Source organism: Peromyscus californicus, unplaced genomic scaffold (assembly GCF_007827085.1).
Source record: "Peromyscus californicus insignis strain IS unplaced genomic scaffold, ASM782708v3 Scaffold_6__1_contigs__length_162567912, whole genome shotgun sequence".
Taxonomy (NCBI): Eukaryota; Metazoa; Chordata; class Mammalia; order Rodentia; family Cricetidae; genus Peromyscus; species Peromyscus californicus.
In genome coordinates this window covers 99,653,791-99,681,198 of record NW_026294584.1, presented here as the reverse complement: position 1 = coordinate 99,681,198, position 27,408 = coordinate 99,653,791, and the positions used below count along the sequence as shown (strand labels likewise).

The window sequence follows — 27,408 nt, the reverse complement described above, 5'->3', positions numbered from 1 at the left end:
CAAGCACTAAATTAAGATTAAAACAAGAAGATAGCTGTCATTCTTCTTTTAGAGGACAGGTTTAAAATAAGAAGAAACTGAAATGAGATGACAAGAGATGTGCACCAAGAAAACAGTCCCAAGAGTACTGTGCTGGGAGGAAATGTTCCAGAATAATTTACCATTATTGTATGTATGTTGCAATAACTACTTAAATAACATGCTTCAAATATGGATAGCAATAAGCCAGTTCTCTGCTTATGAAGAATAATGGAGATAACATGAGTTATCAAAAAGTGAATGGCTCAAAAAAAATGAGCCAGACCAAGTATAATGTATCAATAATTCCAGCACTTAAAAGGTGGAGGAGGGAAGACCAGGAGTTCAAGGTCACCCTGGGACACAGGAGACTCTGTCTGTAAAATAAAACATTTTTCTAAGGTCATACTATCTGTGATAACTTAACTACCACTACCAAACTAAGTATAATCTTCAGGAAAAACAAAAACTATAAAATAGAGAAAAAAGACAAGATAATCTGGATGGAGTGAACCAATAAATCTGCCTTTACCTAAGGAAACAAACATTACAAACAGGCAATGGGGCTTTCCCAACACAGCAGGTACTAATATATTGACACAGAATACCTTGAAAGATCATTTTGCAAATCATTACAACTCATGAGAATTCTGGATCATAAACTGGAGCAGTTAGAGAAACATAAGCTACATGCTCTTGGTTCTCATTATATCTGTAAAGTCTTGTTTATCTCCCCCAAAGGTGCATCTGCATAGGGCAGGGGAGGACAGGAACACAGAAACAACTGCAGCCCCTTACCTGAAAACCCCTGCCCACTTCTTCAACAGAGTCTCGCTATACTGGTCTCTGATTTCTAAAAGCATATCAAAAAGTTGATTCACAGGAAAACCATACACCTGAAAGGAAATAGGTTTGTTTTAAAAGAAGGCCTTTTAAATAAACAAAAGACTAAGTGCTAAAAGATGTTTCATTATTTAAATAATGAAAAAAATGACATCAGAATTGTTCATCTCTACCTAATATCTAGTGTTTAGCTCTCAAAAATTCAAAGATACACATCAAAATTCCTAGGTCAGTCATAAAAAAGAAAATGATAAAAATTTAAATCAACATATACTCTCAGATGAGTTCCCCATATGGTAACTTACTTCCCAAAGCAATTCTCCAAGGACAGAGAGAAAGTGCAGCTGCTACCATTGCACTAACACCTAATGCTACTCTAATGTGGCTCAAACCAACCATCACTAAAAAGATGGCAGTGGAATACACTACAAGGTATATGGTGCTATGGCGCAATTACAGACACTTAAAAGTCTAATTTTTCAAATGGTGCAAGCAATTTTTTTCTGAGACAAAAAAAGGAATAGGAACTATTTAAGAGACAATAAGTGATCAAGATAAAACCCTGATTATTGTTATAAAGAAGTAGAAAGATCTAGTTCTAGGAAAAGAATAAACATTAAAAACTCAAAGGAGTGAGCCAGGCTTAGGAGAGTACACAATGATTCCTAGCTGATGGGATCCTACTCTAGAAAAGCAAGTGTCAATAATGCACGTACCTGAAGTGTGTCAGCAAAGAGTACAATGAGGTTCTTCAAATCTAACACAAGGTTTGGATCCGAACAGTAGGACTAATGGAAAGAGAAAAAATATCTCATGAGAAAATTACATTTTTATTTATGACATTGTCTAATGCACCACCTGGTAAAGGCACTTACTGGAGGGGTCTAACTATTTCCTAGTACAAGTTAACAACAGCAGACTCAACCAGAGAAGAACTAAGGAGGCAAGGTTCAGTAAGATTATCTACATCTTTAACACATGGAAACACATTTTGAAATTCTTTAAATAAGAAAACAAAATGGGGCCAATAAGATGGTTCAGCAATCAACAAACTAAAATACAAAAATTTTAAAAGAAACCAAAATGGATAAATTATTTTAAAATTAGCAACAATGAAATCTTTTGTATCAAAACTTGTGACATGTGCCTAAAGCTATTTTCAAAATAACTGTTTATCTTTCTTTATATGCAAACATTAGAAAATACAAAAGCCTGAAAATAACTTGACTAAACATTGCACTGACAACACTATGAAAAATAATGCCAAATAACCATAATTATGTAATAAAATGAAATGAAGAAAATTAAAAGTGACAAACTGGTAATGTGAAATAGACATGAAGATTTGATCATTCAAATCAGATAAACATGGAAGCAGTAATGCAGGCATCTTAGGTAAGCCTAATTATACAATAAAAAAAGGAATTGAACAGCAGTACAAGGGATACAAAATAAGCATAAATAAATAGGAAACAAAAATTGCAAATAAATACCACATATAACCTTGCATGCACACATCTGAATACTTAGCTGACCTCGAAGACAGTATCCACAGGAAGATTAAAGAGCATATGCTATTAATTTAAAATTTCATCAATTCTGAAATTCCAATTTCCTCAGTTATAACTTTGTCATTTGTTCTCCATGTAACCTCCCAGGATCTGATGGCAGTATGTTCAATGTCCCCATAAAACTGTTTGTTTTTCTTCTATGTATATCATCCTTTCTAAAGGACCCTTTTCTTTTTGGTGTCAAAATTAATATCAATACAAAACAGCCCCAATCCTCCTGCTTGAAGCTCTTCTTTATTTGTTTTCTACATGGTTTGCTTCTCCTTATATAAAAACTACCCAAGGCACTACTGGTCTACTCTGGTGACTGGTCTAGCAAATAACCTAGCTGTCATCATAGAGCCTTTGTCTAATGACTGATGGAGGCAGATGCAGAGATCCACAGCCAGGCACCAGGCTGAGCTCCGGGAATCCAATTGATGAGAGAGAGGAGGGACTCTGCAGGCAAGGGACGTCGAGGGATCATGATGGGAAGATGTTCAGTGATGACCTGCCACACTAGTGGAAGCCCATGAACTGTGGACTGGTGGCTGTGGAGCTCCCATGGGACTGGACTCCCTCTGGATACGGAAGATGATTGTTTGGCTCGAACTGTTTGGGGGGCACCCAGGCAGGGGGATTAGGATCTGTCCCTGGTGCATGGGCAGGCTTGTGGGAATCTGATGCCTGTGGTGTGACGCCTTGCACAGCCTTGGTGCAGTGGGAAGGAACCTGGACCTGCCTAGGCTCAGTGTGCTGGGTTCTGCTGACTCCCCATGGGAGAACTCAATTTGGGGGATGTGGGGATGTGGGGTGGCTTGGGAAAGAGGGCTGGGAGGTGGGAGGAGGGAGGAGGGGAGATCTGTGGATGGTATGTGGAGTAAGTAGAAAATTTCTTAATAAAGAAAAATGAAAAAAAAAGAAGCATTTACCCATTTAAAAAAGATGTCATAAAAAGGGCAATGATATATAGATACAGATATAGATATAGATATAGATATAGATATAGATATAGATACTGTTTCAGTAAGTGCGGAATGAATAATAAATCATGAAGAAGTTTACTATGAAAAAAAAAAAACTGCCCAAGGCACTGTCATGGTCTAGCTTTCCTACATTTCCTGGGTTATTGACATAAATGGACCTACTCAAGTCACCTTATTTTAAGTTTTCTATTTACATGTTTCTATTTTTCCCAAATTTCCTTCCATGTGTTTTATTGGATAAGATCTTTCAATTACCCTGAAGTGGGCATTCAAACCTGTTACTTGAAATAACCTGAAGTGTCCATTAAATACTTCTGGATGCAACTCACCTTTTATCGGACTAATTAATGTGATAAACATGATAAAGAGTCTGCATGTATGTCTATCTGGATTTGCTGTCACTCAATGAATCCTTTCCACTTTACTATTCTATTACTACAGGCCCCTTGTTGGACACTGTTATTTTCTCAATCTCAATCAGCTATATTCCAAAGTCTCTGTTACAATCCATGTTTCTTAGCATTCCTCTCCTATTTCCTACCTCTTTGTGACTATGGGATAAACTTCTAATTTTGACTTTGTCTTCTTGACCATGAAATGGCATGTAGCCTTAATCTTTGAATTAAATTTCTCTATCTGATGCTCATAAATTTCCAAAGAACTATTTTTATCTTGGATTCAGCTTTCTTTTGGTGTCTTTCCATTATTTTTTTGTTTTGTTTTATATCCTTTCATGTTATAAATAGAACATATACAAAAAAGGTAATGGCTGTAATTGCAATTGTATCAGTCTGAGTGAGTACTAACTGCTTGCAAGAACCTCTCAGGTGCTTGTGCTCACCAGAACTTCATTATTCCCACTCAGGAAAAACATTCTGACTTCAATGACAATCATTTTCATCTCTTTCCATGTTTTTCCACTTGTAGTTTTTTAATTGATAGGCTTTCTCTTTAGATCTGCTAAGCTCTTACTTACTGTTGGCTTAAAATATAATATATTCAATTGTAAGGTACCCACCCTGGCAGTAATAAAACTACTATGACACTGACTGGCACTAAATTAAACTTATAGATTACATAAGTCTTATTTTATGCAAATATCAATGAAGTGGTATTCCAGGCACAAGGAACAGGAACAATGAAGGACTATCATGGACAACTGTTCAAGGAATGATGAGCAGCCAGCAACAAGACAATATGACATTTTAAAAGTTTTAGTAAATTGTCTACTATCCTGCCTCTAATGCCTCCTATGAGTTAAGTTTAACAGGTAGTTGGCCAGCAAATGCCTAGACATCTCAGCCTAGGCAAGCAGAGAGGAAGGCCGACTACAGAGCTAGAAGCAAAGAGCTTAACATTCACTACAACAATCCTTTAGCTATATGTATAAATGTATATAGCACATGAGGTATTTTCTGAATGAATAAATATAAAGCACAGAACAATGTACTAATGATAATATGTCACTTTGTACTCAGTGAGAATAAAGTATCCGAAAGACACAGAATACTGCTAGACACAAAAAGAATTATGGACAGATGTGAGTGACTGTTTCTTATTGCAGATAGCATCAACAAGGCAAGCTCAGTGTTACAAAACTCAGAAATCTAAATGAACCACTTCCACAATCTCCAAATAGGGGTCGCCAAAGAGATATATGTCCACTTGAAATTAGTGCAACACCAAACAGTATGCAGATTCTCAGTGGTAAGTAAGCACTTCCTGGGGCATCCTACATACCGAGTGGGTGCGCAATGCTGCGATGGTCTTTGAAAGTGCCATTTCCCACAGTTCGTCAATGTAGGCTCTATTCACTAAGCCCTGGGTTGTATGCAAAATGTGATCTTCAACCACAAAAAAGCTGAGATTGGGAAAGAAAGAAAGAAAGCACAGATGTCAGAGGTTACAGTTGTTATATCTTGACCACTGCCACCTAACTCAAAGAGAATAATTTTTTTTTCTGAAGAAAGCTATTCATTATCATAAATAAAATTACTTGATATCTACAATCCTATTAATATCTTAGACACTCTACCAAGACTGAAGTTTCATTTCTAATGAATATCAACCAAACAGACCAACAATTTAAAAGAAGAAAATATATACAGTTCATATAGCCTACTTCCAATGTAGTTTTTTGGGGTTTGTTTTTTGTTTTTGTTTTTGTTTTTGTTTTTTTCGAGACAGGGTTTCTCTGTGTAGCTTTGTGCCTTTTCCTGGAACTCACTCTATAGCCCAGGCTGGCCTCAAACTCACAGAGATCCGCCTGGCTCTGCCTCCCGAGTGCTGGGATTAAAACACAATACACCTCAAGAAACTAATTTTAAGAAGAATTTATAAATTTTTAAGAATTCAATACACAACACATCAGAATAATTCCCCTAATCAGGCCTATAACCCCAGTAACTCAGGAGACTAAAGCAAGCTTTGCCTAAGCTACAAAATGAGTTTAAAAGTAACTTTATGAGACCTTGCCTCAAAATAAAAACTCACACTGGGATATTTTTTAAAATTATAAACTTATGTTTTGAATTTCCTTGTTGTGGCTTATTTTGCATTTAAAATATATCTTCAGTTACCTTGCTGCTAATTCAAATCAAAAGAAAACTTAACTAGCAGATTTTTAAATTACCAAAAAATCAAACACACCAAGGTCTCATGTCCCATGTACCTTAGGTTGGCCTTAAACTGCCTGTGTAGCCAAAGATAACCTTAAACTATTGATCCTCCTGCCTCCGTGCTCCCCAAATCTGGGATTATAGGTATGTGCCACCACACCTTGCTTTATGCAGTGCTGCGGATCCAACGCATGCAAGCACTCTAGAGTAGCTACATCCTTAACCTTCAATGACAGGCATAACGAACGTTACTGGTGGAACTGAAGCAATATAAATCTGACGAAAGAAAGCAAGAGAGGAAAGAGGAAAAGGTAGCGGAAAAGTGAGGGCAGGAGGGAGTAGTGCCGGTAAGCTCTGGGAAAGATCAAATGCCATTGCCTTCCTAAGCACAGTTGCCATCCCCGAGTTGGAACAAGCTGCTTGACGGGGGTCTTTATTCAGGAATCCTAATTCCACGCTACTATGTCCACTCTACATGAGAACAACCACTTCATCCCATCCTGTGGGATCAGACTGGTGGCACCCTGTTTAATAAAGGTTATTTTAATGTAACACACTCTTACTCACAGATTTCTGAATCATACATAGCTGTTTTCAGACTGGCACAGAGCCAAATAGTTGTGACAGAGTTGCTAAATTGTTTTAGGCCTAAAATATTTTACTCTCTGGAAAAATTCTGCCAATGTGGCTCATTATCTCACTCCATGTTGGAACAAAGAATGGAGAAACAAAACATCAATTATAATAACATTATGAGTTCATTTTAACTTATTTAGTCACAGAAGTATCCTCCAAGAATATAATGCCGAAACCAGTAAGCTGTACCTTTAATGGTTTGTTTGTTTGCTTGCTTGCTTGCTTGCTTGCTTGCTTTTGAAATACCATATCTCTGTGGGGCCCAGGATGGTCCTCCTCTCTCAACTTCCTCAAGCACTGACTTATAAGTATATGTTACCATGACCCAGAAAATGATCCTTCTAAATTATAAGAAAATAAAAACTAAGTCTTTTTTTTTCGAATTTACCAAGAAGAATGGGAGAAATTTTCCCAAGTAAAGGTATATCTTTTGTAAGTCTTATAAATTAAATATAGAAACTTAAATATGTACCTACCCTACAATTTGATTGAAATACTTCCTGTAGCCATCTAAAGTTTCATGCTGCAATAAAGAAAGCAAAGTTACTGTTTCTATGTTATTACTTTAGGATGTGAAAATCAGTCACTTATTCTCAGGAAGCTTAATCTCATGGACTATGAAGTAAACATAATGATAATGCCACGATTCTACATATTAACAATGGGAATGAACTGACCTGATACATACGTAGAACTTAGAATAATGAACGGCACATAACAGTCAAGAAACATTGACTGCCATTCTTACTTCAAGGCACATCCACCAAAGTTGTGTCAGAATGACAGCAAGGACATGTAGGTAGGTGCACATGCATAAATACACACAGACACAGACACACAGACACGCACGCACGCACGCACGCACGCACGCACGCACAGTCAGCTACCAGGAAGACAAGGGTAAAAGTACAGAAAGGGCAGGCAGCAAGCCTACCATGTTTGATGGAGGCTGGAGCACCAGACGAGCCTGTTTTCGTCTCTGTTTTCGGTAATAATTTTCAAACGTTTCTCGGGCACCCTGTAAAACAAGCAAGAGGAAATAATATAATTGGACCAATATCCTTGAAATTGAAAAGAATAGAGTAGACTTCAGATGTAGAGTTTGAAGAACACCATATATCTCAAAACCTCCTATTGTAATAATGACAATAACTACAGATTATAAAAGCAACTATGACCACTTACTGAACCTAATCACAAAACCCTGAAGTATAGATAGGAGTGACCTTTACAATGACATGGTCAGAACACAAGCTTCAGCACACCAAGGCTGGTTTCTGAGTCAATAATCACAAATTCACAAAAATGAAGGTAAAACAAACAACCTTAAAATGTTATAGTAAGCAAGAAAATGTCTCTTCAAAAACAAATAGAACATTCCAGAAGGAAAAATACCCAGAATGAAAGCCAGCTTTCAAATCATTCATGACCAAAGGACCAACAGAAAGTGGGAAAGGCGAGAGCTGAGGATGACAAATCCTTTTCTCAGAGGGAATCTTACCAAGAAGGGACAGAACAAGAACAAAAGAGACAATCCCTCAATATTCTTGATATACAATTTCCAGCTTTCCCCAGGCAGGGGTGTCCAGCCTTTTGACACTATGACATGACAAATGTGTTTGGCCACATTCACAGCTCTCCTGGGAGACACACTGGATAGGTTTTTCTGAACTCAACATGAGTGGTGCTCAGAAAAATATCTGGCTCATGAGCTCTACACTCACAAGCTCTGTTCTGGGTTGATCAGTATCTCCTCCCAAACCCACATCCTTCCCAGAATCTCTAAACGCTTTAGCTGGAACAAGCAATAATTCTGATGTGATCAATCCAATTGTGTGATCATGCCTGCTGGAGGATGGGACTTAGTATACTATGGCTGGTATCTCCAAAAAAGAAGACCCAGAAAGACACAGACGGGGGAATGGCATGTGCTGAAAGAGGCAGAGGTGGGTCGATGCAGACTTAAGCAAAGAACACCAAGAACTACTGGGACCCAAAGATGCCAGGAAGAAATAAAGAAGATTCTTCCCATAGTCTCAAAGAGAGTGTGGCCTCTAAGATGCCAAGATGCTTTTAATTTGTAATTCAAGCTTCCAGAACTGGGACAGAACAAATTTCTGTTGCTGTAAGCCATATAGTTTGTGGTACTTGATACAGCAGCTTTGGGAAAATAGTACAAATTGAAAGGGTTTTGTAATAATATGCCCCATTGTGACTAAATGTTCTTAACCTAAGACTTTTCTCAATCAGTGAAACAAGCAGAAATATCCCACAGAGACCCAGAGCACTGTTGTAGAGCCAGGTGGCTACATTCTAACTGTGGTTCTGCCCTTCCTGCCGTGGCACTGCTCTGAGCCCCGCTGCTAACTTCAGTCTCACTGTCCACTCACTCAGTGTGCACTTGCACTTGTACAGCATCCTTTTCATCTGTGGAGATGTCAACCCTGTGCAGCTGCTACACGAGCTTAACAAACTATGAAGCTCTCAAAACAGTGTCTAATCAATAACACGTATTTATCCAAGTGCTTACTCTTTCAAAAGAAACAAGATGAACTAGGCGGTAAAGAGAAAGCACTGTGCACCTCTCGCAGTCTCTATTCAGGCAATTATCTAGGGTGTTTTCTTCCATCACCTCAGAAGTTGAAGAAGGCTTATTCAGCATGACTTCTCTGTTACAGTATCATCTACCTGAACTGGGGAAACTAACTTCAATCACAACCACACAGACATAACGCAGCTTCTGTAAAGAGGAGGACAAGTGCTCCTCCAGGCTGACCAGCAGCTGCTTCACCCATCCCACTGCAATGCTAAGATGACTTCAGACAACCCATAAAGAAATGTGGTATGTACCCAAGAACCTTCCTTAGAGAAACCAAAATAAGAATATCATCATTTTCACCTGTCATGAAATATTACTTTTTTATGTCAAAAATGTCAAACTCAGTTTCAGTCCACAGGCTAGATACAGGTAGCAAAGTGAACTTGGCCCCTGGGTCATGGCTGTTAAGCCCAGTGTCCTTAAAAACAAACACCTTAAACTCCTTAAGTGATTATTAGTCTCTACAAGTATTTCTTTTCTATAAAATGAAATCAAATATTAGCATGACTATTTCATCACTTTATTCATCCACCATTTAATTAGGAAGGAAATTATTCAAATTATTAACAAGTGGAAACTGCCATTTGATTTGCTAAAGTTATCCCCACTTGTCACCAACTCATAGGATAGTGGTGCTGTTAAATGTCAATTACATGCTGTATACACTGAAGGGCTTTTCATTTAAGGTTAACAGCCCTAAATGACCTTTATTATCCTAGTGTGACATTACATATTTAACATTCTCCAGAGCCAAGATACACTGAACTGTAAGTTTAGGGAAAGCCTCCATTTCAATTAGACCATCAAGCACTAATTTGATTTCTTTCTTGTAAATGATAGAGAATATACAAGATGAAATTCTATATATATAAAAATCAAATTCATTTCCTTTCTAATATTCCTTCAACAGAAAAGGGGACAACTTATCTAATAAGCCCGATTTCCCAATTTATCAAAAATGAGTTGGATTTCCCTAGTGGCTATTAAATAATTCACCTTTAATAATTCTATTCTTTCTGCCAATTTTGACAACTTGGTGTCTAAAGGCAGAATTCAAGAAGTAGGTATTTGATCAGTCTAGTGTAACTAGTGGAGTAACTAGTGGAGTGCCTCCCCATTCAGAAACAGGCCAATAGATGAACCACAAGGGCTTCATTTCAGCTCCAAACTCAGAATCACTAACAGATTCTACAGATTTGAGGGGGGGGGGGAAGGAGGGAGAGAAGGGGTTAGTTTATTGGCAGAAAAATGTTTGGGGGGGAACCTAATATTTATAGTAATTGAAAAATTAGTAAGAAAAGTAAGCCAGGTAAAAGAATATTCCTAGAAGTACACACACTGAGATTCAAAGAAAACAGAATACATACTAAGAATCTAAAGGAAGTTCTCCATGGTGAGGTACAGGGATAACTAAAGACAAGGCTACAGGAATTTGTCAATTATTTGGCAATAGCTGTAATGACAGAAAGAACTTGCTACATTTTAGAACTTGGTATATAGAGACTAGAATGAAGACAGAAAAAATGAGATTCCAAGAGGTCAGTGAGAATCACAGCACAGTGGCACATGCCTACTGTCATGGTGCTGGGAAGTGTGCAGAGAGTCATGAGCTCGAGACCAAGTTGGGCTACATGACAAGACTCTGTCTCTTCCTCCAGAAAAAGAGGAGGAGGAGGAGGAGGAGGGGAAGAGAGAGGGAAGAGGGAGAGGGAGGAGGAGGAAGAGGAGGAGGAGGAGGAAGAAGAAGAAGAAGAAGAAGAAGAAGAAGAAGAAGAAGAAGAAGAAGAAGAAGAAGAAGAAGAAGAAGAAGAAAACAGGTGTGAAATGTGTTTAGAAGGCACATGAACAAGTGGATGTGATGATAAAGAACAGGACGAGCTCACACAACATTTCTATCCTGGGTCAACAGTTTGATGGAATCTCATTTAAAGACAGGAACACAAGGGAAAAGGATATAGCCCATTTTCATTATGCAAAACTCTGTACTTGCAAATTCACCACTTGTTAAAAGTTAGCTTAACTCCAAAATCAATACTCATAGCTCGTCCATAGACATTCACAGCTGTGTGTAGAATTTCTAAAACTTCAAATTGTCCAATACACATGTTCCTAGTTAAGGTCAAACAAGGCAACACACTGCCTTTTGTTTCAGTCACATACTGTAAACCTGTATCACTTTCATGACCTCTCCAATACCACATTCCCTGCATTTTTGTGCTTTTTGTTCATGATTCTGCCCTTTAAAATGGCTCTTACCTATAACATTAAAATGTTGTCCAGTGTTCCTAAGCTTATGAAGGCTAATGATGTGACTTATAGAGAAAGCCTGTGTGGTAGATAAGCTTCATGCAAGCATTATTATAGTGTGATTGGCTGATGCTAATAAACTAACAGTATGTTAAATAAGATATCTCTTTGATTTGCTGTGGGGAGAGAGGGTGTTGTTTTGACACAAGCTCTCATATAGCGTAGCTTGGCTTAGAATTCACTGTATAGCTGAGGATGGCCATGAACTGATGATCCTCCTGGCCCCACCTCCTAGGTGTCAAACACAGCTAAATAAACTATCTTTAAAGAGTAAATAAATAAATAAATAAATAAATAACTTAGAAACAAGATCATCAACTGATTACAGTGAGACAGAAGCCCCCAGGGAACTAACAGGACATTTCCCTAAGATCAAGGTCTCAAGACTCACTGAGTCTTTGTTCACATTGCCTTTCAGTCTCAAGCTGTTAAGACTCCTCACCTCGTTTGGTATTCTGTTTACTAAAGTCAATTTTCATTTAAATATTTATTATTAAATTATACCCTTAGATAAGCTTGGGGTAAATGGCAGTGATTGTTTCCTAAACCAAATCATCAACATTAGATTTTGCCAAGAAATAATGCACTTTGACAAACTCTGTTGGAAATGATTCTCTTTTTTATTTTTTATTTATTTATTTATTTATTATATATACAGCGTTCTGCCTGCATGTATGTCTGCAGGCCAGAAGAGGACACCAGATCTCATTATAGATGGTTGTGAGCCACCCTGTGGGTGCTGGGAATTGAACTCAGGACCTCTAGAAGAGCAATCAGTGCTCTTATCCATTGAGCCATCTCTCCAACCCGATTCTCTTTTTTAAAAAATCTTTTGCTACTTGTGTTTTCCACAATATATATCATGTTTTAAATTGTTATTAATTAGAAAAGTAAAATGTGACTTTTAGAAAACTTAGGAAACATGAAATCGCCACCCACAGTCACAACACTTGGTGATGGCTACCACGCACTCATTGGTGTGCTCTCCTCTACATTTATCCCCCTGGAAACCTGCATCTCACACACACATTTCTGCAGAGAAGTAGCAGCACCCTGTACTCCTTTTACTGAACTCTTCCTAGAAAACATCCTTCAACATCTTTATTAACATAACTATCCTCAAACACATATTCTCCAACCATACAAATGTCAGAATCACTGAATAAATGTTTAAAAATAAAAATAAAAACACAAGTGAAAAGCCTGAATTCTTCTGCATGTGTTTAAGTCCTTTCCTAGACAGGAATGAAACACAAACAATGAATGCTGCCATCCAATGTGGACAAATGATTGAGGCCTGTGTTTAGGTCTATAGGAGCAGGAAAATCAGCTTCTAACCAAGTTCAAACACACATTCTGCAGATACAGGTTACAAATAGGTACCATCAAACAATTGGGATCGTGTGGGCCTAGGATTGGAAGAAAGAAAGGTCAAACAAAAAACCTTTCTATGGATGTCTTTGCTCATATAGATAAAAATGTATACCATATCTACCTAGCCATCCATATATGTGGGCTCTGTATCTGTAGTTTCAACCAACTATGGGCCACAAATATTCTAAAATGAAAAAGAGGCTAGTAAAATGGCTCAGCAGGTATTATATCTAAGCCCGACAACCTGAGTTCAATCCCTGAAGTCCCACATGTAGGAAGGAGAGAACTGAATCTCAAACTATGCTAAGACCAGCACACAACATTGTGGCATGTGTCTATGCACTCATGCAAAAAAAAACAAAAAAAGGTAAATAAATGTAATAGATTTTCTTTAAATATTTAAAAACCCACAGAATTGTGTCTGTACAGAATACATACAAGCTATTTTCCTTCTCACTATTCCCTAAAGAGTAAGTGTAACAATTCCTTATAAAGATTTGCATTGTGTTAGAAACCATGACTAACCTGGAGGTGATTTATAGTGTCTAGAGGATATGCACAGGTGACAGATAAAGCCACAAACAGTGTTTTTGACAGTAGGGCAAGGACAACACTCCATGGATCCTATGGAATAACCATGCAGACACTTACTTCATGTAGTTACTAAGCCTCATGCCTTAAAACAATAGTGGAATCTTTGTGTAGTGGTATAGAAAGGGAAAAAAGCTGACATCAGGAAGCCACCTCATGTGGGCAATATGTCTACAAAGTATGCAAAGGAGAACAGACCCCAAATCCTCTTCGTGACATACTGACTAGGCCATTGGCTGACTACACAGTTCTTTCTGTTGTATGCCATCTATGAAAGACTTTTTTACTAATCACTGTAACAGAAAATAACCCTCAGACTGAGAAGCAGAAAAACACCTAGACAAAGAACAAAGGAAGCAAATAGAAGAAGGGAAATGCACATCATTGTTCTTCCGGCTTGTCTACAGGAAGCAATATTTCCATTTGGGCAAAGCCTGTAATTTCACCATCCCATCTGCAGCTGGAGCACTCTTTTAACTGTCACAGCAACCAAGTGTAGACAGGTTTATTCAGAGTTTAAAAAAAAAAACAAACCTTAAAGGGCGATTTTAATTTGTGTCCATCTGTAAAGGGGAGCACTCTTCCTAGGGCCCCATAATGATGTTCAGCGGGATATTACACTTCACCAGATGGCTAATTTGCACAGCGGGCCCAAAGCAGGGTTTCTTTCATTACAACTGCCCTAAAGATCAGACTGCAGGAACATGTGTAAAGAACAACCTCAAGATGCCCCCTATTGCTTAAATCTAGAAACATTCCATTCCCAGATGTAAAAACCCATTCAGAGTGTTCCTCTGGCAAGGTCACTCAGGAGTCAGGATGGTGTGTGTCACAACTCTGGGAACCTACTTTATGGGTCAGAAAAATGCCTTTCAAAAGCCACAACAATGTCAAAACATCTCAGAAAATAAGCTATGAAGAAAGGGTAATTGCTCTGGTAGACAATTTATCACTAAAAATATCATTATTTGCAAATGCCTCAACTTTTTATTTTATTCAAAAGCCTACAAAAATGAATCTACATAAACTTCTGACCCTTCTAGGAAAGAGCAGAGGCAGTCTGATGTTCTGGCAGAGTCTTGTTTATTTTTCAGATGCCCATATAACCTGTGTTTGTCTTGGCATTTCCTCCTGCAACGATACCCAGGCAGGAGGCACAGAAGAGCATCCCCTCTGGGTTTAAACACAGAAAAGAAAGAAACTTGAGGTCTAATGATTATGGAGCAGTCTGTGCTTTTGAAGAACGTAAACATCATGATTAACAATCTCGGCCTTTATAATTAGCTTCCCTGGCCCACGACAGAGTGTTAATTTATTAAATATTTTTACAAAGAGTCTTTTATTATCAGATTCAGTTCAGCTGGCTCCTTTCAGAGCATTACCAATTACAACCAATAAAGCTCTAATTGATGACTGCTTTTTATAACCTTTGACCTAAGATGATAAACAGTTGTACCTTAAAGTGAAAGGGTAAACCTCAAAGGGAAGGGTGTCTTAATCATGCTTAGTAGACCAAACCGCTTAGAATTACAACCTACTTACCTGGCTAGAGCAAAAATGCAGACTTCCTCTGTGATTAGGGCAATTGATGAGGCAAAGATTTGAATTTCACTTTTGAGGTAAGTGTTCCTTTTGCTAAAGAATCCCTAACCTGAATAATCTGTATGTAACTGTGCACTTTATAGACTAATTACTTAAAGAGTAAGATTCAATCCATCCAGTTCAGGACAATTAACAAGAAAAATTTAGTACAGGACATAATTCAATACAGAAAAATTAAAACCTAAGTTAGTATACACTTTTAAAGACAGTGTGATATAAGTTACATCGCCCCCACCCCACATCGCACCTTTTTATTACATGGCCTCTGACAAACAGGGACAACCAAGGACATGTAAGAAGTGGGTAAGCCAAACTATTTGACCAATAAGACACAACAAATTTCTGAGAGAATTTTCTGTACACAATAAGCAAGGATAGTCATTCTTTTCATTAGAAAGAAATGGATGCAAAAGAAATCCAAAAGAAAATGGGGCATTTCTGAATTCTCTCCAAGGAATTACTCCCAGAGTTGGTCATCATCAAAAAGACTAAACAAACACCTGACTTCACAGTGTAATTTTTAAGGAAAGTCTCTTATAACCTAACTCATTTGTGTTCATCTCTAAAATGCTAAGTTGTTTTACAAGTTGGAAGTTGAAACTTCCCCCAAACAAGCCTCCTAATCTGCTTCATTTGTCAAAAATGAATAGGGCCTCTACTTAAGAACTAATTGGGAAATGTGGCTTTTAAAAATATAAATAAGTCAATACCATCTTCGTATAGATGAAGGCAATGAGAGATTGGCAATAGTTCTCAAAATGAAAAGTAAGGGCTTTAACATAGAAGGTGCAATGTAAACATGTTATACACAGAGTCAGACAGCTTCAAAGTGACTCCCCAGATAGCTGCAAGGAAGTCAATGGAAGGAGAAGCACAAAATCTGATCTTCCAAGTACTTTATAAACTAAGTTATACACATTATTATGATGATGCACAAAAGAATATAATGGATGCTTTACTGAAGACACATGGTGCCTCCTGAAATTTTAAATCACATTACACACATAGAAACACAGACACAGACACAGACACAGACACACACACACACACACACACACACACACACACACACACACACACACAGCATTTGCATACTTAAGTGAGGATTGGGAAGTTTTGTTTGAAATCTTATCCCTTGGCATACACAGAGATGCTGTATAGAAACTTTAACAAATTTAGAATCCAAGAATATATAATCTGTCATACTGAGATTTGTTGGCTCTTAAAAAATATGCAGAATGTCTAAAAGTAAACAAAGTGGAAAATACGTAAATAATGTAAGAAATAAGAAAAAAGAGAGAGATAAAAGTTGAGGAAAGTGTTCCACTGGCACTTTTGGTTGAACTTTCTATCATGAGAATTCTACATCAGCATACTATTACAATAAAAGAGACAAAACACCACCACCACATTTCACCTGTTCCCCACAACAGCAAACATCTTAGAGAACTGTTACATCGTGTAAGGACATTTATAATGACATAATCATGATACACATTTTCAAAAGTACATAATCATGATACACATTTTCAAAAGTACAAGGATTTCCTAAGTTCCCTTTTACAGCTCTGACTACCCTCTAACCCTGTACCACATAGTTCTTGGTAGTCACTAATCTGATCTCCATTCTCTAATTTTGTCATTTTAAGAATGTTACATTATGGGTTAGGGAGTTGACTCAGCAAATAAAGTACCTTCCATGCAAGTATGAGGGCTGCATCCCCAGAACCCACATAAATGCCCAGTGGGCTTGGTGGCTCCCCTGTAACTTCACAAACTCAGGAGGTAGAGACAGGAATCTCTGGGACTAGCTCACTAGCTATACTAGCAAAGCAAGTAAGCTCTGGACTCAAGTTAGAGATCCTGTCTCATTGAATAAGTGGAGAGTGATACAGGAAGGCTTCTGATGTCAGCCTGGGCCTCCACACTCACACATAGACACGTGCACAGGCGTGTGCCCATCCACACACATGAATACACATACACATGAGCATGCACACTACATATAACCACATGACAACAGATAAGAATGTCTTTTTAACAGAATTATGAAGTATTACCTTCTAGAACTGCCTATTCACTTGCAAAATTCACAGGCTGATGACAAGTCAATGTGCTTCTCTTTCTATTACTGAGGAATAATCCACTATTTATTTAACCACTCACTTAGTGTGGAACAATTATGAATGATGCTACTATAGATATTCTTGTATAGATTATAGCCCAGAAGGGATAAATGACCAATAGAGCCTTTTTGTTTTACTTAAGTTTGGAAAAGCACTGCGCTGATTTCTAGAGTGGCTCTACCATTTAATCCCCACCAGAATCTCTGCCAGAATTTGATAGTGCATAATTTGTACATAACACAGGACACTGGTACTTAGCATAGTGGCTATTTACCAATCTCAGGGAAGTGTAGAGACTGTACGTCTTTTTAAAGTCTTAACAAATTACACTAGGTGTTCATTCATAAGGAAAATTTCCATGAATTTCAAAATTGAAATACATGGCATTTATATAAATTTAGTAGAACTATGTGAATCAACAATAACATTAACAAAAAGTAAGTAGAATATCCCAGTTCTAAGTATTTTACCAAGACAAAGTAACATCTAGGTCTATTAAAAAGACCTGCATTAGAACAACATTGAAACTCTACACTAGAAACAGCCCAATGTCCTGCACTATTCATAAAAAGAAGCAAATTACTGAGACATTCAACAACAGGCATGAATTGCTAAACATGCATCCCAACCAAAAATATTTGCCTCAACAAGCATAAACGTTCCCTGCACATATAAAAAGTGATGCCTAGCCTCTAGCTGCAGGCAACAGTGATTTCAAAAGTGCATGTGCAATTTAGAAGGTGCCATTTTTTCCCAATCAATTTTGCAAATGAAAACAACACAATATTAACCCTAACCCAGAATTGTTGGGAATAAACAACTCTGTTCCCATATTCTTTCTTTAAGGAATGCCAAAAAATTATTACCTTTTTCTGAGTGGTTACATTTGAGACAGTTTTAAATATGCATGTTTTTTAATTGGCTTTAATAATTCCAACTAAGTATTCATCAAAGTAAATACTAAAAAAATATCTAAAATACCCATAGCTAAAGGAATTTGAGTTCAGGTTCTAATCTTATGAGTTAGAACCCTGGTTTAAGCCCTAGTTACATGATCATAAGCAATTTATTTAATATCTCCAAAGTACTTCAACTGTATCCCCTGTAAAATGAGAATATCCATATATACTGTCAGGGTTGTAAAATGATGCTATTTAGAGGATTAAATAATATAACCTACACAAAATGGTGGCCTATAGAATGGGAAAAGATCTCCACCAACCCCACATTTGACAGTGGGCTGATCTCCAAAATATATAAAGAACTCAAGAAACTAGACATAAAAAAAAAACAAATAATTCAATTAAAAAATGTGGTACAGACCTAAACAAAAAATTCTCAATTTAAGAATCTCAAATGGCTGAGATGCACTTAAAGAAATGTTCAACATCCTTAGTCATCAGGGAAACATGAATCAAGACGACTCTGAGATTCTATCTTATACCTGTCAGAATGGCTAAGATCAAAAGCAGTAATGACAGCTTATGCCGGAGAGGATGTAGAGCAAGGGGAACATTCCTCTACTGCTGGTGGGAATGCAAACTTGTACAGCCACTTTGGAAATCAATATGGCAGTTTCTCAGAAAATTGGGAATCTATCTCAAGACCCAGCTATACCACTCTTGGGCATAAATCCAAAGAATGCTCAATCATACCACAAGGTCACTTGTTCAGTTATGTTCATAGTAGTGTTATTTATAATAGTCAGAAGGTGGAAATAACCTAGATGCCCCTCAACCAAAGACTGGATAAAGAAAATGTGGTACATTTACACAGTGGAATGTTACTCAGCTGTTAAAAACAATGACATCAGGAAATTTGAAGGCAAATGGATGGAACTAGAAAATATCCTGAGTGAGGTAACCCAAACCCAAAAAGACAAACATGGTTTGTAATCACTCATAAGTAGATATTAGCTATAAAGTAAAGGATAACCATGCTACAATCCACAGCCCCAGAGAAGCTAGGTAAAAGGAGAGCCCAAAGAGGGATGCATAGATTTCCCTGGAAATGGGAAATAGAAAAGATCTCCCAGGTGGACTACGGGCATGTGGGGAAGGGAACATGAGGGATTGGATTTGGGTGTGGGTAGAAGGGGAGAGTACTGAGAGAGATGACTGGAAAACGGAGTTTGTCAGAGTCTGGTTTGGATGACCCCAGCTAGGACTACTAGCAATGTGGATAGGTAGCTTGAATTGACCATCTCCTGTGATCAGATTGGTGACTACCCCAGTTGTCAACAGAAAGCCTTCATCCAATAACTGATGCAAACACCCACAGCCAAGCACTGGGCCAACCTCAGCAAATCCTGTTGAATAGAGGAAGGAAGGATTGTACAAGCCAGGGTGAGTCAATGTCATCACAAGGAAACCCACAGAAACAACTAACCTGACCTCATAGGAGCTTACAGAGTCTGGACCGACAACTAGGGAGCCTGCATGGGACCAACCTAGGCCCTCTACATATGTGACAGTTGTGTAGCTGGATCTACTTGTTGGACTCCTAGCAGTAGGAGCAGGACCTGTCCTTAGTTCTTTGGCTGGCTTTTGGGAACCTATTCCTCTTACTGGGTTGCTTTGCCCAGCATTAATACAAGAAGAGGAGCTTAGTCCTAACTCAACTGATATGCCATGCTTGGTTAACACCCATGGGAGGCCTGCTCCTTTTTGAACAGAAACAGAGGAGAAGTGCATTGGGGGAATAGCAGAGTGGAAGTGGGGGAAGGGAATAAGAGGAGAAGAGGGAGAAACTTTAGTCAGGATGTAAAATAAATGAATAAAGTTAATAATAACAATAATAATAATATAAAGGAAAAAATACAACCTACACAAACCACATGCTATGGTACATAGCCTACAGGAATTACTAAATAGAATCACTATCATCACCCTTATCATAAACTCTTACAATTAGTACTCTCTTTCCCTCCTGATGCAAAAACATCATATGATTACATAAATACATATAAAAAACAGTAACATGAGTTTATTTGTACAAAGAAATATTTGTGGTATGTGTAGTTAAGTATGTCATTATTACAATGAACATCAAATGTGTCTGGAAACAATGACTGTGAGAAAGCCAATGAAACTGTGGTGAAACTCTTAAGTCACTTGTTTTCTTCAATTTTTTTCTGTTTTGTTTTAAAACAATGAACAAAGACATATAGAAAAGACACAAGGGTATCTCCTTAGTTACCTTTTCTGTAACACAAGATCTATCTCACAGACATTGACATGTTCACTGGCTAATTCCACTGTGTCGGGGGATCGAAAGCAAATAATGGGCAGTGATTGGCACAGACTCTGCCTGATGCTGAGCTAAAGAACACAGAAAGGAATAAAAGTGCTTCCTGGAAGTTGACAGGTGGGCACTGAAGTGGTTCCTATACTGTGTCTAGTGCTAGCCAGGGCAAGAACTAGAGAACTGGTGCCAGGAGGAGAACTCACTGTCCCAGAAGCTTTGGTAACCCTGAGATCAACTTCCATTTGTCACTACAAACAGTAGCTAGCTATCTGGCAATACCGCCACCCAGAAAGTACTGAAGATACAACTCCAGGATCACTAAGTGGAGCACGGCAGAAGCTTTCAACAAAAGCACAGTTTAAATGGTGAAATATCTGAAGGGCTCTATTAAAAAAATAACAGAGAAATGCCTGGAAAGAAAGGAAATTGTTGCTTTTTTTTTTTTTGGAATGGAAGGGTCTACTTGAAATAAGAGCCTGGAACAAACTGCACACTAACCTAGCATAGTAAAGAACCATTTGGCAAGTTGTAGAAGGAAGATCTACCCTAAAAGTAGTCAGAATGACTCTGGCCCTGCCTGAGTAGTGATCCTCTTAAAATAGCACCTGAAACTCCCCGCTTAATTTTCCCAAGCCAGAGAGAGAGAGAGAGAGAGAGAGAAACACACAGAGAGAGACAGAAAGGTAAATTTCAATGAAAAATCATCCTGACAAGCCCAAAGGCTACTTCAACACTAGCACATTATTAGAGTCCTCATCAGGCAGCCCTCCCAATCTTTGGAGAAAATAACTCAACATATTCTTTCTGCTCAGCACCACTCCCTACCCATTCACTGTTCTATGCCAAAACCAATGTATTTTACTGGATTGCCTTTCTCTAGTTCTATACATCTGACTTCCAAGTCATTGCCGATGTTAGAAAGTAGGATATGGTATTATTTTCAGTGTAATCTTTCCACAACCACTGAGAGCATTACTTTATAACTTTTATGAATAGCTTTCTCAAACTCCAAAGACAAGAATTAATGCAAAATAATACAATGGATTTATTTACCAGCAATAGCCCAGAATATATCATTATGCAGAAGCCTTTTTTTTTTTTTAAACCAATCACGCAGCATTTTCTCTACAATGGAAGCATCGATGATACAGGAGAGTGAAAGTATATTTCAAATTTAACTTCTAAGTTTAGGCTTGGGCCTCAGTTTTGCCAATTACTAATTCTGTGATCTTCTGGGCAGTTGAGCTGATTTTACTAACCCTCAATCCTCTCAGCCCTCAAGTCAGTTCACAGGCTGGTGCCATGAAGCTCCTTTGGGATTAACATGTGTGAAAGTGCTACTGAAAATCACAGAGCTGCTAAGTATGAGCAGGCATAGCAGTGTGGGATGCAACTGTAAAACCTAGAGCTAAAACACTTTGAAATTGAGGGAAGATAAAACTATTGCTGTTTTTCACCAGGAATATATTTGGTTCTTACCTATTTCATACTTTCAAGAGTTGAAGGTACAGATAATAAAACTAAAACATACACAGAATAGTCTGCTTGCTACTAAACAAAGGGTATTTCACAGAGGCCACAGAAAACAAGTATTTTCAATTACACTAAAGTGAATGAGAGGGTGGAAAGCTGAAAAAAAAAGTGAGTTCAAAGCCACATTGGGAGCAGAACCAAGTGTGGAAGCACACACCTTTAACTCAACACTAGGAAGGAAGGAAGATGTCAGGGTACAGAAAGGTATACAAGGTGTGAGTAAACAGGAAGTCTCTCCCTTGAAGCTGAGGATTTCCTAGAGATAAGAATGTGACTGGCTTGTTCTGTTTCTCTGATCTTTCAGCTTTCACCCCAGTATCTGGCTCTGGGTTTTTTTAATTAATAAAACCATTTAGCAACTCGTGATGGTACAATTTTCTCTTAAAGATGGTGTATTTAGGGGCTACGGAGCTGGCCCAAATGGTAAATTGCTTGCCACATATGCATGAGGACCTGAGCTTGATCCACAGCAGCCACATAAAAGTTGGTGCTATGAAGCATACCTGTAATTTCAGAGATGGGAATTTCCATGGGACTTGTTGGTCAGCCTACCTTGCCAAATTGGCACGTTTCAGGTCACAGTGAGAGACTATGTTTCACAAAATAAGATGAAGAAATGATCAAAGAATAATATCAGACATCAAGCCCTGACCTCTATAGATCCCTGAACACTGCACTCTGTTTTTATGCTAACTCTCTTCTTCTCTTCTATGTTCCTCATCCTAAGACCTTGGGGCTAAGGATCTAGATGGACATGTCTGTCCTAGCATCTGTCTTTGTCACTTTCCTGACTTTGCTGGAAATCTTTCTAAAGTTTAGCTATAAAATATGGTATTTGCTGTGGACATTTCATAGATACCCTTATCACAGTAAAAAAATAAAAAGTAACAGATACATGTGACAAGAAAACAGAACAGGGGACCATGCAGGGAAGGAAGGGAATCAGACAGCAGGTATGGGGGAGGGGAAAAATTAAAACAAAATAAAATGACACATATGTATATAAATGTTATAATGAAATCTAAGAATTCAATAATAAGAAACTTCCATTCATTATAATAGCCATCTCATGTCCTATGTCAATTTTTAATCTAAAAATATGATTTAACCTTCTTTATCTCTTCAGTGTATGAAAAGACACAGTAGAAAATCAGCATTATCAGACTGACAGATTTTTCCCTAATAAATCCACTGCAAAGCCATGTGAGAACTAAGTAACAAAAATAACAAACACGCCAGGCACGGCTGGCTCAGACTTCAACCCCAGCACCCAGGAGGCAAAGACAAGAAGCCAACTGGGCTACAGCGGACCTGTTTCTAAAGAGACATGGAAAAAAGAAGGGAGAGAAGGAAGGAGGAAGGAATGGAGGGGAATATTTCCCACTCTGGATTGCTTTTATGGAGCTGGCATTGTGTGTGTATATATATATATATGTTCTTCCTAGCAAAAATTCATGCTTTTAACTCCTATTTAAGCATCTCTATTTCAAAAGTCTTTTTATCTCCCAATCCCTCTTCTTAAGGTTGTCAATATCTCATTCCTCATTAGGACTGTTCCTGACAGGATCCAAAATGACAGTGAGAAAATATCCATACCATGACAGACTTAAAAACACCCACGAAAATGCTCAAGTTCAAGCATGTTACCAATACCACATATGACCTGCATAAATAACAAACTAAATTTAAATCAAGGGACTAGAATGATAAAAGAGGTACACAATAAAGATTTAGTTTCAAGTTTCTAGAGAATGAAGCAATCTGCAGGGTACTAATTTTTAAATTTTTAAATCAGAACACTAAAAAACAACATTTCCAAAAGACATAACCAAGAAACAACTAAAATGTTTTCAAACCTGTTCTCCTCTGAGCAGAATGCACTGTAGATTTCACCAATGGAAAGTAGCCTTTGCAAGTAAGTACCAAAAATACACTGCATCATTGGGACACCTACAAATCACAAGTGACTAAATGCTCAAGGTGAGTCCTTACTTCTTTCCTATCTCTGAATCACTGTATCATGCAATAGACATGACCTCTTCTGTCTGTAATCATAAAAGTTAACCAGGAACAATTCCTTACAAAGAACTTACTTAAAGTGTCAGTAACATACATGAAAATCCTAGCAGATTTGCTGTTAATTAACCTAGTTATCCAGAGATATTCATAAAGATTCTAAATTATCCAGAACTGATATACCAAAATGACAAGAATTGATAGTATTTTTTATGTACTCACTATCATCAAAATTAAAAGAAAAATGGAAATGCACCATGGGCACAGCTAATACTCTTTTATGGAAATGACTGCTGTGGGATGTTCTGTATGGCAAATGTGTTGCTGATTAGTCAATAAATAAAACACTGATTGGCCATTGGCTAGGCAGGAAGTGTAGGCGGGACAAGGAGGAGAATAAAGCTGGGAAGTGGAAGGCTGAGAGAGACACTGCCAGCCACCACGATGACAAACAGCATGTGAAGATGCTGGTAAGCCACGAGCCATGTGGCAAGGTATAGATTAATGGAAATGGATTAATTTAAGCTGTAAGAACAGTTAGCAAGAAGCCTGCCACGGCCATACAGTTTGTAACCAATATAAGTCTCTGTGTTTACTTGGTCGGGTCTGAGTGGCTGTGGGACTGGCAGGTGAGAGAGATTTGTCCTGAGTGTGGGCCAGGCAGGAAAACTTTAGCTACAAATGACCAACACCTTAATACCAGAAATGACAAGGAAATTACTTCAGCAGCAGTGGGAAAAAAAGTCTCTTAGGTACTAATTTGCATTTGATAAGCAATATTCAGCAGACATGCCTTCAATCCACAAAGCAGAGTCCATCACCAGTGCAGCTTTAATTTTTCAAGGAAATCACAGCAAAAGAAGAAAAGAATTGCAAATGAGTGACATTAAATTTAACATTTTATTTAACTGCTATAGTAAAATGCTATCATTTAATAAGTAATTTATATAAAAATAATGCATGAAATAAATACTTCACAGACCTTTTGGTGATACAGTGTTGGCATATGGTGTGCCTCCTACAGTGTATGTCAAATCATGCCACTTCTATTTAAAATGATCCAAGCCCCATGTGGATAGTGACTACAAAATAGACAGCAAAGGGCTACCCAGAAAAGAAATTACACCAAAAGGCACCAGCATGGACCAGGCAATCTACAGACTTTACGTATACAATAAATATTTAATAAACAAAGTGATGAGTAACACAGATTCCTGAAACAACAGAAACAGTCCAACACAAGTGAATACATGAAAAGCTTCAGCCTCACACCAAACAGGTTGGATCACTGTGAAGTGGTCTCTAGCCTCCTACTCTATGACTGTGGTTTCTAAGGTTTATAACAGAAGTCTAGGCAAGAGCCTCTGAGGGTGGGAACTGAAAAGGCAGAGCTGAAAGCATGACTGACCACAACTAGAGGAGCCAGTTAAAACAACAGTGCCGCTGATTCTTAGTGCCATTTTTCTACTGATGGGATAAACTCAAAGTATCTACTTTATAAGAACACACACACTATCCAGCCACAAAACTAAGACTTGGGAGCTGTCTCCAGAGCCAGGGTAGTGTAAGACCTCCAGCTGACTAAACAGCCTGCCCAGAACTTGACTGCCACAAAGCAAAGGAAAGGGAACAAAAAAGAAGGGGGAGTAGAGCATCTAACACACTTCTCTGCCCTGTTATTCCTACTCCCTATGATGACAAGACCTCTGTGAGCAGGCAAGAGAGTTACAGGGAGAGCTCAAGCTTGGCAGTGTGGGCTGTTCACATTTTTCAGAAATTACTGCATCTTCAAACAATGGGATATTTGTCAAAGTACAACTTGATCACCAGAATTCATCTGTTTTTCATAACCATGTTTGACCTAAACTGTGCTGACTAAACAAGGTACCCTGTGTTTCACAGCCTGGAAAATGTGGCTCCCAACCTCATTTCAGACCACACTGGAACTTCCAGCTCCTACACTACAGCTTCTTGTTAGCTAAGTGATTCAGATTAGGCCAAGGATGATGTCGACAGGCATCCTTATTACATTGATCAGTTTTTCATTTTCAACCCTTATTTTGGTTAATTTCTCTTTTTTCGTTACAGGTACCTACCAAAAAGAGTCTAACAGAGCTACAAATTCTTAAATATTTTTCCTTCTGAATTTTTATTAATATACATAAAAATTTACATTTTTAAATCAACACTTAAATTTTTACTTGGAAATAATTTCAACTTACAGAAACTTATGGAAAAGGACTCCAAGAATGGCACAAATCCTCAATGTACCATTTATCCAGATTAGCTTGCTGTTATGTATTCCTACACCATCATCACCCAGTATGACAGATAATTTATTCTAGGACCTTTATGGAGATCAAAACCCACAGCTCCTCCAGTTCTTTATACACACTAAAGCAGTATGTGTATAGAACTTGTGAATATTCTCTTATATTCTTTAAATCATCACTTCATTACTCATAAAGCATAATGCATTGTGAACCACTGCTATATAGAATTGTTTATGGAATGAGGACACTCAGGAGTCTGGACACGTCCAATACAGATATAACTTGTAATATACGTTCTAGATCTGTAGCTGGCTGAATCCACAGATGTAGAATCTACAGACTTCAAGGGTCAACTGAGCACAGACTACAATTGTTTTAAATCACATACCTGAGCTTCTTGCACCTCTAGTATTTCACTGCTCACTTTCTGTAAATAAGGATGTCTTCTATCACCACAAACTAGTACCAAAGTCAGAAAATCTGACACTTTCCTAAGCTAGTGCCCACATTCCAATTTTGTCAATGTCTTTTATAGCATATTTCCCCCAAGTAGGGGGATTCAGTCTAGAACAAAGGTCAGCCCTTTCCCACTGTCTGCTGTGTACTTTATTTACACATTTACTTATTGGGCCTGTGTGCTCCTTAAGCACAGAAGTGAAGGGGGGTTAGGGGTGGCGGTAGTTGTCATAAAAACTGATGGCCATAAAAAGTCTAACACAGTTCCTAGCCAGTCTTCACACTCAAGTGCTAATCATGGGTCTAGGCAATGTCTTAGCTCAGCTGTCATGTCTCCTTGGCTTCTTTTCATCTAAAAAATACTTCCTCAGCTTTTCTTTATCATTTATGAAAATGCACTTGTCTCAACTAATGTAATATCACTATTTGGGATTTGTCTTAGAGATTCTATTACTGTAATAAATCACCATGATCAAAAGCAACTTGGGGTGTAAAGGGATTATTTCAGCTTAATAACTGTCAGGATGCACTCCCTTACTGAGGAAAGTTAGGGCAGGAACAAGGAGGCAGGAAGTAAAGTAATCATAGGGGAACACTGCTTACTGGCTTGCTCAGCCTGCTTTCTCATACAATC

At 38.0% G+C, this 27,408-nt stretch overlaps 1 protein-coding gene across 4 annotated transcripts in view; it reads right to left on the bottom strand.

Annotated features, from left to right (window-relative positions):
* Exoc6b (exocyst complex component 6B) overlaps positions 1 to 27,408 on the bottom strand; it is a 519,570-nt gene that overhangs the window by 234,563 nt on the left and 257,599 nt on the right. For all 4 annotated transcript variants that reach the window (XM_052721826.1, XM_052721827.1, XM_052721828.1 and 1 more), the window contains exons 9-13: positions 7,586 to 7,669; positions 7,128 to 7,174; positions 5,138 to 5,258; positions 1,578 to 1,649; positions 817 to 914 (exon numbers count right to left, since the gene is read on the bottom strand). In XM_052721826.1, coding sequence (XP_052577786.1) covers positions 817 to 914; positions 1,578 to 1,649; positions 5,138 to 5,258; positions 7,128 to 7,174; positions 7,586 to 7,669 — 422 coding nt within the window. The remainder of the gene's footprint in view (positions 1 to 816; positions 915 to 1,577; positions 1,650 to 5,137; positions 5,259 to 7,127; positions 7,175 to 7,585; positions 7,670 to 27,408) is intronic.